The following is a 16,171-nucleotide window of genomic DNA, read 5'->3' on the forward strand; positions in this document are numbered from 1 at the left end:
CACAAATTATTTTTCAATTATTAAAACCGATGACAGTACTCAGAATATTTTATTTATAATTTCTCATTTATGAGGGAGAAATACTGTAGTTATATAATGAAATATATTATAAATTGTAACATAGTATAAATAAATTAATTTACATACTATATAAATTATAAAACATAAATAAATATATACTATGATAATATTTAAATGGATTGAATTCATTTGATACTTGATCCATTTGTAATATTTTATAATGATAAAATTAAAATAAAAATAAAATTATAAACACCAAGAATTATTATTTGTGAATTCAGATATTTTCTGAAAAAGAATTGATGAGAGAAAATGAGATTGAAAATATAATGAAATAATTGAGATTGAGAGATTTGTGCATAAAAGTGAAAATGAAGAAAAATTGAATGGGTTTATATAAACAGAAAAAAAATTAATTACAAAATTAAAAAAAAAAATGAAGGCCAAGGCTCCTACTACAAGGTAGAAGGATACACAAGGCAAAAGCCTTGCTTCTGCCAGCAAAAAAAAAAAAAAAAAAAAATTTAAACAGAATTGGATTGGGCTGGGCCAACCCATAGACTTAATATTAAAGCTTAAGGCTCGACCCAATAAGCCCATGGGCCTAGCCTGACATGCTACAGTATCGAGCCGGATTTTCTTGTGGTGTGTTTTTTTTTTATGCTTCATATCGGGCCTCCATTCAACTCGATCCAATTGACGTTTCTACAACCATATAATCCATAAAATTCAAGCCTAACCCCTAGAACCAAAGTTTTTTCATAAAACTTAGAATTATAAATCCACTAATATTAAGTTTTAAAATTTGTATAAAGAAGCTAAAGCAGATCACAACTAATCTTTTCTTCATTATTCAATATGAAATCAATGGAGAACAATGACAAATAACAGTGGCATGGGAGAATGTTGACAATGGAGAATGTCGACAATAGTGAAATGAAGAAGATAACCGATGAAGAAAACAGACGGTTGAATTAGAAAATGTTTTTGGACATACAGATGTTAGAAAATTAGGGTCAAAATTTGAACTCCAGAGAAATGACAATGAAATTTTGAATTATATATGAAGGTATATTTGTCAAGCCACAATAGGATGGTTTTGAATAAACTCATAAAACACAATTATTTTAATTAATTTCCCCAAAATATTTTAGTCACTTATGGTATCAAAAAGTTTTTGGTTACTTTTAATGGTCAAAATCAAAATTATGATAATTTTTTTTTGTTTAATTTTGTATTTTTGATATGTTTTCCAAATTTGAACACTTTAAAGATCGATAAGAGTAAACTATATCTATTTATAATGAGTAATAATTACATATCAATAATATAATATTATCATATGATTGAACATTATTTTATATCGATTTAAAATCATTTAATCATATAATTATAATTATTAATACCTAAATTATTACTTATTATTGATTTTAACTTTTAATTTAGAAGAATATTATAAATATATAATTAAATACATAAATAATATATCATAATATTTAAATATTATTTTATATTTAATTCAAATTATTAATTATATAATAATAATTATTATTTATATACCAATTTATATATTAATATATGTGTACACCTAATTTTAATGCTTGGCTTCTTTGTGATCTTATTAACACCTTCCGAAAATATTTATGATTCCAATAAGTGCTTTTAGTAGATTAGATAAATAAATAAAGGCTAAAGGACCATTTTCCATCCAAAGCATCTTCTAAACTTAAATTCTCATTTTTTAACTTTAAAAATTCTATTTACTTACTTATAGACAGACAAATTTAATAAAACTTTAACCTTTTAAAATTATATCTCATTTTTTTCCATAAACCTTAGAAACTAACATTTTCTCCTATAGGCCAAGTTTAAAAAATGACATTTTCTCTTTCTAGGATTTAATTTTCAAACTCTGACATCATTACCAGTGGTCTTTTCCTTCCGAAGTTTTTTTTTCCTCTAGCAATCTCTTTCCACTTAGTTAGATACTTGATAGGTGTCGAATGAAGCTTGGTGTTGAAGGAAGGGAAAACTTAAGGAGGGAGAGACTATTGGTAATGACAACAAAAATGACGTTGAAATTTAAAAATTAAATCTTAAAGAGAGAAATATTATTTTTTAAAACTTATTATAGGAAATAAACGTTTAACTTTTAGAATTTTAAATTAAAAAAGAGATTAAATTTTAATTTATTTTTTATATTATAAATAAAATAATAATTTTATCTTTGAAATTAATAAAATAAATTTCTATAAGTAAATATTTAAGATTTATAGAGTGAAAACTTAATTTTAGAGGCTTCTTAAGGTGGAAATAACTTCTTTGGCCATAAATAAATAAATTCAAATCACCTAAGCTATCATTCCATCCACGTTGCTACATCATCCATCATCCTCACATGCTCTTTGCGCGCGTGAATCTAACGGCTTTCTTCTGCCTCACTCACCGACACTTGACAACTCAAACAAGTCTTTGCTTCAAATCCGCCACTACTTTCTCTCTTTCTACTCTCATTTGAACTTAATGGCTTCCCCATTTCCAACTTTAACTTTCATTGCCATTCTCTCCCTCTACTTTACTTCGAATCCTGCCTGTGCCTCCATCCACATTTACAACACCGACCCCTTCCGAGAAGTCGGCAACGCCTTTCTTCTTGCCGGCGGTAGCGAAGGTCTCGCCGCATCTCTTGTCTCTGCCGAAGATGCCTCCGTCCCCTCATCCCTCCACGACGGCCGCTCTTTTATTCGGTATGGAACTTTTTCTTTGAAATGATTTTCATACTGTCAGATCAATGCTGGTTGAATGGTTTGATGCATTCATAAAATCATAATCGGATCTGACGTGGAATTTCCTGTAAATTATAAAATATGAATGTTGGATTCTTTGAATTGAATCTTAAAAGTTTCATTTTTGTGAGTTATGAATTGGAAATTGATGCCATTGATTCTTAAGAGAAGAAAAACAAGATAAAATAGCGGGTAATATTATGTTTAGTTAATGAAGATAGAACTTTTGATCGATAATCTGAGTTGTAGTTCAAATTTGTATGTAATGGATGAATCAGAATTTAGAAATGAATCCGAAGTGTTTATTGATAATTGATCTGAAATGTTCAATTCATGCTTTGCGAGCGAGTGTTTTCTGCAGGGCATTAGTTGAGAAGTCGGTTGCTGTTAGGTAACATAGTGCCATCAGATATGATTTTGCAGACCTAACGTTTTCAAATACTGGGTTTAAAAATATATATATTTTTTATAATAGATAGTGCCAAATCTATTTGTAGTTTATTGTGGATTGGTTACTTGTATCATGGGTTTGCTTTCATTTGAAGAATCTTCCGTCTCAACTCTTAAGTGAAGTTACTTGACAGTTTCTCTATTTTCTTTGGGTTCAGAACTTCAGATATTAAAAATTTTATTTACTTATATACTTAGAATTGCTTGCGAGAGATTCATTCTCTATTCTATCTCATAAAATGTGTAATACTTATTCATTTATCATTTCATTTTTCTAAAAAAATAAATAAAAAATTGAAAACACAACATAAAAGACTGTTTTCTGCGTTTTCTTTCTCCACCGTACCACAATGTTTCATGTTTATTGCAGGAAAACAATAAGAAACACATTTTCACTGTTTTCGTATTCAAATACTAATATTAAAAATTTTTTTGAAAATACAAAATTAAACTTACTAATTTCATCCTTGGTTTTTTTTATTAAACAAAATGTCTAAAAACGTAGATGAATGCCCCCAAAGGTGTTGCTCAAGATTTTATTTGATGTTTTTCTTTTCAAAAAATGATTTTGAAAATGAATTTAATAAGTTTGATTTTATGTTCTTAAATTTGCAAATGCCTTCATTCTCATTTTTTCGAAAAAGAAAATTGTATTTGTTTATTTTTTTATAATAAGTTTAAATGTCGAGAATACTTGTTTTTCATGTTTTGTGTGTTTTCAAGTTCCTGGTTATACATTGAATTCTTTGTTGTTTATGTTTTCTGTTTTGAACTATGTAAATGTAAGGTGAGTATATTTTACTCATTTACCAAGATAAAATGGATAATGAAAGTGGAAAGAATGAAAACAAAAAAGCATTGAGCAGACCCTATATTTTCAACCCATTGGTTCAATGTTCAGTGAGAATACCTATAATTAAGTTTGATATGTATGCCTTCTTTGATCATATTATCATATGAACATCAACTATCTTCATCCTTCCCTCAATTTGAAATTCCTTCTTTTCTACCAATAATTGGATCTCTTCTATATATAATTGAAATAGATTTGAGAATATCACTTTCTGGAGGACTAAGGCTGCTGCTGATGAGCATAGAGACATGGAGCACAGTACCGGGCTGGTACAAGTTGTAATTTTTGAGGCAGCAGATCGAAATAATATAGGTGGTTCTGCCTACGGTGGACAAAGGTCTATATGTTGCACCCCTGATCTTGCAAAGCTGGAAGGCTGCAAACAGGGTGAAGTTATAAGGATGCCATCTGCGACTGATAATAGTTGGCCTATTGTTTTAACTGTACAGTTTAAGGGGAACTCATTGTTTACAAACATTGATAATGTGGATGTTCCTATCACAAAGACTGGAATGTATAATTTATTCTTCATAGCATGTGACCCAAAACTCAAGGGATTAGTAATGAGCGGAAAAACATTGTGGAAGAATCCTGATGGTTATTTACCTGGTAGGATGGCCCCATTGATGAATTTTTATGTGTATATGTCTCTTGCTTATGTGGTTCTTTGTGTATTTTGGTTCGTACAATATCTGAGGTTTTGGAAGGACATACTGCAACTTCAGCATTGCATCACAGCTGTTATAACTCTGGGGCTGTTTGAAATGCTCTTTTGGTTTCTTGAGTATGTGAATTTCAATAACACAGGCATGAGGCCAGTTGTAGTTACAACTTGGGTTGTGACAATTGGAGCTATAAGGAAAACACTTTCTCGCCTTTTGATACTTTGCGTTTCAATGGGTTATGGTGTTGTGCGGCCCACTCTTGGTGGACTTACTTCAAAGGTTCTTCTTCTTGGAGCAACATACTTCTTGGCATCAGAATTGCTGGATATTACCGAGTATGTAGGAACCATTAGTGACATATCAGGAAGAGTAAGACTCTTTCTAGTCCTTCCAGATGCTTTCTTGGATGCCTTTTTGATATTGTGGATCTTTAATGCTCTTTCAAAAACACTGGAGCAATTACAGGTATCAATATTTGTTAATGCTTCATTTCTACTGTAATATATAATCTTTGTGAATTTGGTTGTCATTACTCCTTATGTAGTTGTTTCATATTTTCTCATTCACTGTATTGCTTCATATAGAGTAACTTTCTGATGTTATTTTGTTCTTCTTCTTTTTATTATTATTATACTGTAAAAAACCCCTTTAAATTAATAGTGTTAGGACCAAAGAAACATATTAAGTAAATGAAGTATTAATTAATCAATAAATCATTAAATTATTAATATAAATTATAATTTATTAATTTATCAAAATATCTCTTATTTTCCTAATTTTCTTATTTAATTAAAGTAGTAATTTAATATCATGAATGTACCTATCAACACAGATCCAATACACATACTTCTAATTAATTTGCTTATGAACATTTAATCAAATAAAACCCTACAATAACTTCTAATTATATTAACAAATTATAACTTTATATTATTAGTGGGACATATAGGAACTTTTAAGGGTTTTATTATCATGTGTTATATTATAAAATTTTCAAATTTATTAATTTAGCCCATTGGCCCTAGCCAGGACTGGGAAAAAAAGTTATTGCAATTATTAATTTATCAGAAATTAATGTTATCAGGGTTTTCTGTATTTTTTGAACTTTTCTGTTTTCTTTAATCCAGTCAAAAAGGAGTTCTATTAAGTTGGATATATATAGGAAGTTCTCAAATGCATTGGCCGTCACAGTGATTGCTTCGGTTGTTTGGATAACTTATGAGGTATGATCTCTATTTGAGGATTTATGACCATTTGTGCCAATGTTAAGTCATGCCCTGTGATTGATGATCCTGTTTTACCATGTGAAGAATTGATTACAATGTAGAAAGAAAATTTAAAAAAAAGAATGAAAAGTGAAAGGAAAAATGACTTTGAGGATGGCTTTATGTTGTTTCATGCAGCAGCAAAAGACAAACTGATTTTCTTTTTCTTCCTTTTTTTCTGGTTTTTAAAGAACTTTCTGGATTCCTAGTATTATTTTATGACTTCTATTCAAGGACAACTCCTGGCAAACTAGTGATAACCTTGTATTTTCACAGTGACATTGCAATTTCAATTGGAATTGAGATTCACAGCAGTTAACTATTGCAAGACTACTCAATATTATCTCCAAATTAAAAAAAAAAAAAAAGAAAGGTGGATTATCTTATGTTCATCTGAGAGACTGTTTTCACTAAATTCATTCTGCTACTATTTTCCTAATTTTTTTCTGGCATACTGGGTTCATGACACCCTTTATTGTTTTATTGGATATTTGGAAAGCTTTTATGAATTAAAGTCACTTCTGACATTGGAGATTTTGGGGTAGTGGATTTCTGAAATTCAATGTTTCTTTTACATGTTGTCACTAGCTAATTGACTAATTTTATTTAATGAAATTCTCCTTTGCTGAGCACTAAAAGCCTAAGATATTATTTTATGGTTTAAAAGAATATTTTTGTTTGACATAGTCTTAGGGCTTGGATTCTTCGAATTTAGAAGATGTAATGCCTCCTTGAGGTTAATTCCTTTGTTTCCCGTTTTTTCATATTGGGCAGTTTATCCAAAATTTCTAATGTTGTTTGTATAGGTGTACTTCAAGGCTACAGATCCTTTCAATGAACGGTGGCAAAGTGCCTGGATCATTACTGCTTTCTGGGATGTACTGGCTTTTTTGTTGCTGTGTGTTATTTGCTATCTCTGGGCCCCATCTCAGAATTCTCAAAGGTATGCTGTATTAATCACAATTTGAATCTATGCAAGGTTCTTGTTAAGGAATGAAAAGGTCTAAATAGAAGTACTTCCTGGAACTTTGCTCCTCCAAACCTAGCTTCCATTAACTTTTTGAAATTTGGACTTTGTCAAACTCCTGCTCATCTATCCTGCTCATATTCAAGCTCTTACTAGATTTTAGTGTCATTAATGTCATCAGTACCCTCTTCATTATACATTTATGTTCAATTTTCAACTATATTAGGTATGCTTACTCGGATGAAGTTGGAGAAGAATATGATGAAGAAACGCAATCTTTAACAAGGGGCAAGTCAGAGGGTGATCTTAATCTAGTTAAGCAGGAGAAGAAAGAGACTGATATTGGAAACACTGATGTTTTCGATGAAGATGACACGGAAGAGGATAAGAGGGAATAATGAGTTGGAAACTTGTTTGTTAGCTCATAATACCGAATCCTCATGTCAAATTGAGATCAACAGAAGATGTAGCCAATTATGGATTGGTAAACTTTAGCTGAGTAACAACCTGTCGCCATGCTATGTGGAGGTGCAAATTTTTGCTAAAATGTTGTTTTGCTGATTGCCTTGTAAATGTTCACTGTATTATTTTGTTGGTTCTGTAAGTAAGTGTGGCAAACAGGAGCTTCTCGAGAGAGTAAATGAAATATTGATAAAATTATAATCCAAGACTGAAATTTGAAAAATATTAATACCCTAAATTAGGTTTTACCTTTTTGATAGTCTACTATGTATGTGTTTACCTAAGTGGAAAGAAAGGGTTGTCTTGTCTTGCATTGTAAGCATCCATTTTTAGTTTATTGACTTTTCTGTTTCTAGTTTATAAATTTTAATTTATTGTATCATGTTAATTTTAAAAATCATTTATAAAAAATAATTTTGAATTTAATTTTATAATGGGGTATTTTTGCAACTGACTACTGCCTTAAATGCAATTTTTGAATTCTAAAAGCTAAAAAATTCTTCTTTTGAAACCTTTTAATAATAAATTAAATTCGCAGCCTTACTTCTTTTGTGATTAATTTTGAAATATATTTGTCAAATACTTTTCAGGTGATAGCTTATAAAACAAGCGATCATAGGAAAGTGCAACCACTCTCAACTGACCCCAAGTTTCAAGCTCATGTAGAATATTTACATTTATAAAATGATTTGGAAGCTAGCAGAGTTAGCTTTTTAAAATGTAACTATTTGCATGTAAAAAATCATAAATTGATCAATATATATTTCCAATTGTTGGAATAATGTGGGCATGTATTGATTAAATATTTATTTTTTATTTAATAAAATCGGATGAATGTGCAATGTAGAAAGATTCTATTTTATGGGTTTAATACGATCATTCAGAAACAGACTAATACACTTTATGTTGTAATTATTAATTTTGAGTTGTAAGTGTAGGTTGATTTAAAAATTATTTGGCTTTCTGATAGGAGAACCTAATTGAACATTTTACCTTTGGTAATAAATTAATACAGACAAAATCCCTTCCCTAGTTTATAAAAAACACATTAGTTATTTGGCATTATTATCCATTATGCAAATACACATTTTGGAAAAACCTGGGGAAGAAGACTTTGCGATGTAGATTGAAAATCAATGTTCTTTGGATCAACCAAATGACACAAACATGTATGTTTTAATCCCTAAATCATCTATAATATGATTTTATAGTCTATTATGATTAAATTAAGAAAATTATGTAGAAGTTTAGTATTCTATAATTTTACTATTGGTGTTAAATTTCGTTTTTTTGTTTACATTTGGTATCAGAGTCTCACATTTAGGCTATAAGGTCTATTATTCATTGAAAATTAGATGAATTTTGGGTTATTTTGGTTGAATTTTCTAATTGGGATGTTCTTTGTTTTTGGTTAAATTGTTAATAATTGGGCATGGATATGATATATTTATGTTTGTTATTGATTACTCATGCTTTTAAACATGTTTTGGATTCAAAACTTCGATAGAAAATTGACCGAAATAAGTCTTGAATTTGTTTTGTAGCCCTTTTGATAAAATGCCCATTCCAATTGATACGCTCACTGTTGCCAATCGAAATTGCTGCAGTTAGAGTTGCCGGCGTTTGGGGATCATTTACTACATGATTGTAGACCAATTCGTCAATTGGAATTTGGTGTTGGCAACAACGACGAGTAGTTGGGTTCTTGACAACCTACGAGCTATAATCAAGTTGAGAAAACTTGATTATCAAGTCAATGGGTTACTTGAACCCATGGTCAACAGTTAGTGTGTTGACCCAAGTTAGTCAACTGGTTTCATTTTAAAATTTACATTAGTTATTATAAAATTTGAAAAAAAAAATGTATATAGTACTAATTACACAACATAATATACATAATTTCTTAATTTTGATGAAATTCTGAAAGATCAAAGTTCGCCAGATTGACAGGATCTGGATTATCAACGCAATTTGATTCGATCTTCTTGTCTACATTTTTTTAGATACTTGGTATAAATCCACTAGATGCTTGGGCATACAAGTACATAATCAATAGCCTTTGACACCACATCTATAACATTTACTTTCATGATTTTGTGGTTTACTCTAGATCATTTTTCTTTTGTCCTATTTTGCTTCATTTATGGTCCATTTATGGTGAAAAGATTTTCTATTATAATCACCTTTGGATTGAAACTTATTTTGTCCAAGACCTTATTTGCACCCACAATAACTATTACAAGTAGTTGTGATTACTTCAGGGAATAATGCAGTGTCAGTTGGGCGTGTTTGATGGTTTTTTAATAACAATTCATTATTTCGCTCAACCACTAGTAAACATTATATCATTTTAGAATATCTTTTAAAAATTTCTTTCTCTATATTGCTATTGCAGGAGCATATTTGAGAGATGAAATATGAAGAAAGTTTTTTCTAACATATTTTCTTCAGTTATTTTTTCCCCACATAATCTCATTTGAAAGACCATTTTGAACATGACAAAGTTATATTTATTTATAGATTTAAAATCTTGTAAGCATAAATAAGTCCATTTATATTGGGTCATTGACAATGTTATTGACTTATGATAATCGAATATTTCTTTTAGAATTCTCCATAATTCTAATGAGTCCATAATATCCACGTATTCTGCTCATAGCCCTTCGTGGATGTGGTGACGAAGAAAAATAGTAGCTCTGGATTTATCTTGCTAGGATGTTTTATTTTCTTCTTTTATTGTTTTTTTAAGGGGAAATTTTAAAAATTAGGCAAAATTAAAGGGGTCTAAGCGAAATTACCCAAAAAATTCAGGATTAAGCAAAAATGCCCAGGTTTTGTGAAATGATAAAAATGCCCCCATATATAAACACAGCAAATTTTCACTGTGCAATTCAAAGAAAATTCGAATTTTTAACGCATCCCACGGCAATCCCACGGCGAACGTCATTTTCGCCGATTTGCTTGCTTTCCGGCAACCGAAAATGGAAAATAATGTTATCACATCTCCCGTAATCTTGTTTGGATCAAGTTATTGCTCATATTATTGAGATTTGATTGAAAATTTTCGATTTGAAATTTTAGGGTTTACGGTTTGAACAAAGCTTAAAATGTTTTGATTCTTGGTTGTTTTTGTTGAATTAATTGAAGGGTTTTGTGTTATACAACGTGTAGATTCGATTTATGTGAAAATCGATGGCTAAAACGACCAAAATTTGGTCGGAAATGACTGCCGAAGAGATCGGCAGTTCGACTGTGAACAGTGTTTCCCACGTCAAAATCAATAATCCCACGTTCAGCCTAATTTAGGGGGGGAACTTAGCTTTTTAAAACAATTGGGGTGACGTGGGAAATCCTTAGCCCACGTGGGGTTTTTTTGAAATTTATCACGTCAACGTGAGTTTTGCGAAATTACGAAAATGTCCATATATATAACACAGAAAAAAATTGCTATTTCCCATGTTAATATTAGCGAATTTACTATGCATTTCTCTCAAATTTCAAAACATTTTCACGTCACCACGTTCATCCCACGGGCGATCTGATTTCCGTCGATTTCCGTCGATTTTCTTGATTTCCGGCACCCACAAATGGCAAAGAAGGTTAGTATATCTCCCTTAATCTTGTTTGGATCAAATTATTGCATATATTATTGAGATTTGATCGAGAATTTTCGGTTTGAAATTTTAAGGTTTACGGTTTGAATAATGCTTAAAATGTTTTGATTCTTGGTTGTTTTTGTTGAATTGATTGAGGGGTTTTGTGTTAGACAACGTGTAGATTTGATTTATGTGAAAATCGGAGGCTGAAACGACCAAAATTTGGCCGAAAATGACTGCCGAAGAGATCGGCAGTCCGACGTGGGAACAGTGTTTCCCACGTCAAAATCGTGCTTCCCACGTTCAGCCAAGATTGGCTGTTTTTGGGGGGGAAAAGTAGCTTTTTTAAAATATTGGGAAGCTGGGGAAATTCCTTAGAACACAGTGGACCTTTTAGAGTTTCAGTTTTCATGAGGGGGTAAATTGAGATTTTTCTTATCTAGGGTTTTTGATTGTGTACTTTTCGAATTTTATATCCGTTTTTTCTATTATAGGGTTTTTCAACTTTTAGAATTCGAATTTCAATTCCGTTTTTTCGAATTTCATCGTTTTACGAGATATAGACTCGTATTTTTCAGATTTCCGAAGGATTTTTCGATTGTTCCCATTCTAGGGTTTTTCAACTTTTAGAATTCGGATTTCAATTCCGTTTTTTCAGATTTCATCGTTTTACGAGATATGGACTCGTATTTTTCAGATTTTCGAAGGATTTTTTGATTTTTCCCATTCTAGGGTTTTTCAACTTTTAGAATTCGAATTTTACTTTCGTTTTTTCGAATTTTATCGTTTTACGAGATATGGACTCGTATTTTTCAGATTTCGAAGGATTTTTCGATTGTTCCCATTCTAGGGTTTTTCAACTTTTAGAATTCGAATTTCAATTCCATTTTTTCAGATTTCACCGTTTTACGAGATATGGACTCTTATCTTCCAGATTTTCGAAGGATTTTTCGATTGTTCCCATTCTAGGGTTTTTCAACTTTTAAAATTCGAATTTCAATTCTGTTTCTTTGGATTTCACCGTTTTACGAGATATGGACTCTTATCTTTCAGATTTTCGAAGGATTTTTCGATTGTTCCCAGGATTTTTCAGATTTTCGATTGTTGTTGTCATTCTAGGTTATTTCAACTTTTAAAATTGGAATTTCATTTCTATTTTTTCTAATTTAACCGTTTTACGAGATATGGACTCGTATTTCCCAAATTTTTGAAGGATTTTTCGATTGTTTCCATTCTAGGGTTTTTCAACTTTTAGAATTCAAATTTCAGTTTCATTTTTTTAGATTTCACTGTTTTTAGATATATCGACTCGTATTTTTCAGATTTCAGAAGGATTTTTTGATTGTTTCCATTTTAGGGTTTTTCAACTTTTAGAGTTCGAATTTTAATTCTGTTTTTTTAAATTTTATCGTTTTACGAGATATGGACTCGTATTTTTCAGATTTCTGAAGGATTTTTCGATTGTTCCCATTCTAGGGTTTTTCAACTTTTAAAATTTGAATTTTAATTCTGTTTTTTCGAATTTCATCGTTTTACGAGATATGGACTCGTATTTTTTAGATTTTCGAAAGATTTTTTGATTGTTCCCATTTTAGGGTTTTTCAATTTTCAGAATTCAAATTTCAATTCCGTTATCAGGCAGTTAAATTTTGTTTTTTAAGTTTTGTCATTTTCTTTTTGATTATTTGGTATTTTTCATCTTTTTATGTTTTTTTCACGTATACATTTGTTTACATATTCGTTTTTACTCATGTCTAACGAATTTTTTACATTGTCTCAGGATATTTCTTGCAAAAGAAGACGGGTTGACAGCGAGCTGCGAATCCCCGACGAGACCAGACACTTCCGGGCAGAGGCGATATGTCGTGCACAACGTGCCGCATTATCTCGGATTACTGCTACATTGACCCCAGATCAGCTACGACTATTTGAGAGGACATGTTTCGGGTATCTCCTTCGTTTACCCGAAACCAAATTCTCCAGAATGTTGGTTCATGCGTTTCTACTCCGACAGTTACATCGACCCTCTGCCAGAGACAAGTTTTGGTTGAGTGTTAGTGGGGTTGATGTCAGATTTAGTCCGTTCGAGTTTGCACTAGTCACAGGTCTATCGTTTAGTCAACGGATTGATGTCTCTTTATATATGCCTCGCTCTTCCGGACATCGGATCAGAGATACTTACTTTCGAGGTTTTTCGACGGTGCAGTATCACGACTTAGAGCGTATTTTCTTGTCGAGGCCATGGGGGGCTGACGATATTGACGCTGTCAAGATGGCCTTGTTGTATATTCTTCACATTGTTTTGTTGGGGAATGATCGACGAAAGAAGGTGTCCACGGATTACTTCTAGTTAGTTGATCATTTGGACGGGTTTAATTCCTACCCGTGGGGCGTTGTTGTGTGGCAGATGACATACGATTCTATGTCACAAGCGAGTGAGAGAGTCTGTTCTGGATGGATGTCAGAAATTCGTAAATACGACCTTTACGGATTTTCGTTCGCATTTCAGGTAAGTTTTATATTATCATTTATATATATTAATTGACAAAAATATAAATTGATTTATTTACATCGTAAATGATTATATTACAGTTTTGGATATACGAGACTCTAGAGACGTTACACGATTGGATTGACCTTGTCGATCTCTATTCGTCCCCCCGGATGTTGAGGTGGCGTATGCGAGACGTCCCTAGTTGGACTCATATAGGGCGTATTTTCAGTGGTGATCCGGTATGTACTAGTTAATTAATAAGTCGATTAATTCATTATATGTTACAATTATTTTGACTTATATATCTTTATCATTAGGAGGATGTTACATTCCCTCTTGAGCCATCATCGATCGAGGAGGGTTTACCGTGGTACGCTGAGATTCGTGAGTACACCGGTTTACCCGATGCTGATTCTTCCTCATCTTCTTCGGTTCGATCGCTACTACAGACGGGGCTTCTCCATCCTCAGGCCCTTCAGATGTACCCGTGGAGACTTCTGAGACACATGAGGAGCCCATTCAGCATCCTGTTATGGATCAGCCGATATGTTCCCCTGTTGTTCAGAGTCCACAGACAGACCATCCTGCAGTGGAGGACCACCCTGGACTACAGGATGATTCCACCCATCATGCCATCGAGCAATGTCCCCCATTCGTATCACCCAGTTTTGCTACATTAGATGCTACATTAGCACACTGGAGTGCTACGATTTTACGTGAGATATCGAATTTTCGTGAAGATATCTCTTCCCAGATGACCCGATTATGTGACGATGTCTCTTCCCAGATGACTCGATTAGAGGATCGTATGACTCGTTTGGAGGACATCATCACGCGTACATATCCAACCTCCGTCGCTCAGGTTGTAAGACCACTTTTAATTTATTACTTACATAAAATGTCTACAGTGTTATTATTCTGACAACTATTATTACATTCGCACAGGAGAGGGACGAGGATATCCCACCGACATCCCCTGTTGATACCGCAATACCATCCCGTCAACCACACAAGGTCCGTATGATATTTCAAATTTATATTTATTGTTAAATGTCATTATTATATTATAGTATTGTTATATATGAAATGTCACTAATTAAGTTATTATTACTAATATCTTAGGGTAGTGACCCGGAGGATGCACCGGTTAGTCCTTCTGTTGCATTGATCGAGGGTTCTCCCCAAACACCTTCCCCGGAAGTTCAGGTTAACTTTATTTTTAAATTGTCATTGATTGATCTGTCTTTTCAATTATATTATTTATTTAATGATGTTTTGACTGTTTTTCAGGACGAGCGATTATGGTTACTTGCTGATATCCCGAGCTCGACCAAAAAAATTATGGATATTGGTTCACAGGAGGAGGACTTCCAGGAGGACGATTTTGAGGTCATCTCTATTGAGGTATATCAATTATACTTAGTATATAAATAGTTGTATATACTGGTCATTGAGATGTTCAAAATTTATATTTTCTAGTCTGCCGAGAGAGCACGCGTGGTGGACTTGACCGTGTTTCAAGATTCTCCAGCTAAACCTCCTCCCGCATACGTGGATAAGGTAAGATAAATCGATTAATGCTAATTGTTGCGTAAGATGAATGATGAATTAATTATTTTTTTGGGATCATGCAGATGATTCGTACAACACGTGGCCGGATCGTTCGGAAGGGTCCACTGGTTCACACCCCGTATACGAATCCACTCAAAGGGAGGGCGAAACGGCGACCTACGGCCATTCCATCCTCTGCCTTTGAGCGTGAGGAATCTTTCCTCACGTGGTACACCAGCGTCGCGGCTTCTGACTCACATGATGTCTACTTCATCGGGTCGAAGTCAAAGGACAGCTTCTGGAGGCTTGTTGTAGAGTTACGCGAATGGTTGACCGACGATGTGAGTTGTCTATACTATATAATTTGATAAAAAGCTAGATATATTTATTAATAACTAACACGTGAACTTGTTTATACTATTTTAGCATGTGGATTCCTTTTTGGCTTTATTACGTCGGCAGCAGGATGATCACCAGTCGACTATCTCACAGCGTTGGACGACTGCCCACACATTCTTCGGAGGCCATATTGAGATGGCCTGGAAGAGTTGACAGACCACACCGATTGGAGATTTTGAGTTTTCGAGGTTCTTCACGAGGATGGTTGATGCATCGTACACCCCGGGATTGTTGTACAAACCATGGGGGATGGTCGATCAGGTAGAGTTTATATATATTTCTATTATATTCAATTGGTTAACGACAACGATAAGTAACTAAAATGTCTCATTGTTTATAGGTTTTCATCCCTATAAACTTCGAGAACGCACATTGGGTCACCGAAGTTATAGATTTTCGTGAGTGGTCGATTACGGTGTACGATTCAGATGTTTCATATTCGGGGAATATAGGGACTCTGGAACAGCGCATGCGACCGTATATGACCTTTATTCCCGCGTTATTAGAAGCGACGACTTTTTGGACAGCTTCTAGGAGGACTCCATGATGTGATCCCCTCACTTTACATCGAGCATCGGATGTCCCTCAGCAGGGGTTGGGCTCTGGTGACTGTGGCGTCTTTATGTTACGATTTTTTGAGTGTTTGGCATTGGCACGGAGCT

General features: G+C 33.0%; 1 protein-coding gene across 1 annotated transcript; it reads left to right on the forward strand.

The window, feature by feature from the left end:
- Positions 1-2,441: 2,441 nt before the first annotated feature.
- On the forward strand, positions 2,442-7,675 carry LOC123214926 (transmembrane protein 87B). The gene is made up of 5 exons (XM_044634955.1): positions 2,442-2,768; positions 4,304-5,240; positions 5,903-5,998; positions 6,847-6,983; positions 7,234-7,675. The coding sequence occupies exons 1-5, from the start codon at positions 2,545-2,547 to the stop codon at positions 7,403-7,405; spliced, it is 1,566 nt and encodes a 521-aa protein (XP_044490890.1). The 5' UTR covers positions 2,442-2,544; the 3' UTR covers positions 7,406-7,675.
- Positions 7,676-16,171: the final 8,496 nt, after the last annotated feature.

The sequence above is a fragment of the Mangifera indica genome, chromosome 4 (assembly GCF_011075055.1).
Source record: "Mangifera indica cultivar Alphonso chromosome 4, CATAS_Mindica_2.1, whole genome shotgun sequence".
NCBI classification, from domain to species: domain Eukaryota; kingdom Viridiplantae; phylum Streptophyta; class Magnoliopsida; order Sapindales; family Anacardiaceae; genus Mangifera; species Mangifera indica.

Excerpts from the sequence above, each read along its gene's own strand:
- LOC123214926 (XM_044634955.1), top strand. The coding sequence starts at position 2,545 with ATGGCTTCCCCATTTCCAACTTTAACTTTCATTGCCATTCTCTCCCTC. Across the intron at positions 2,769-4,303 it reads GACGGCCGCTCTTTTATTCG|ATTTGAGAATATCACTTTCT; the intron begins GTATGGAACTTT and ends TAATTGAAATAG. Across the intron at positions 5,241-5,902 it reads AAACACTGGAGCAATTACAG|TCAAAAAGGAGTTCTATTAA; the intron begins GTATCAATATTT and ends TCTTTAATCCAG.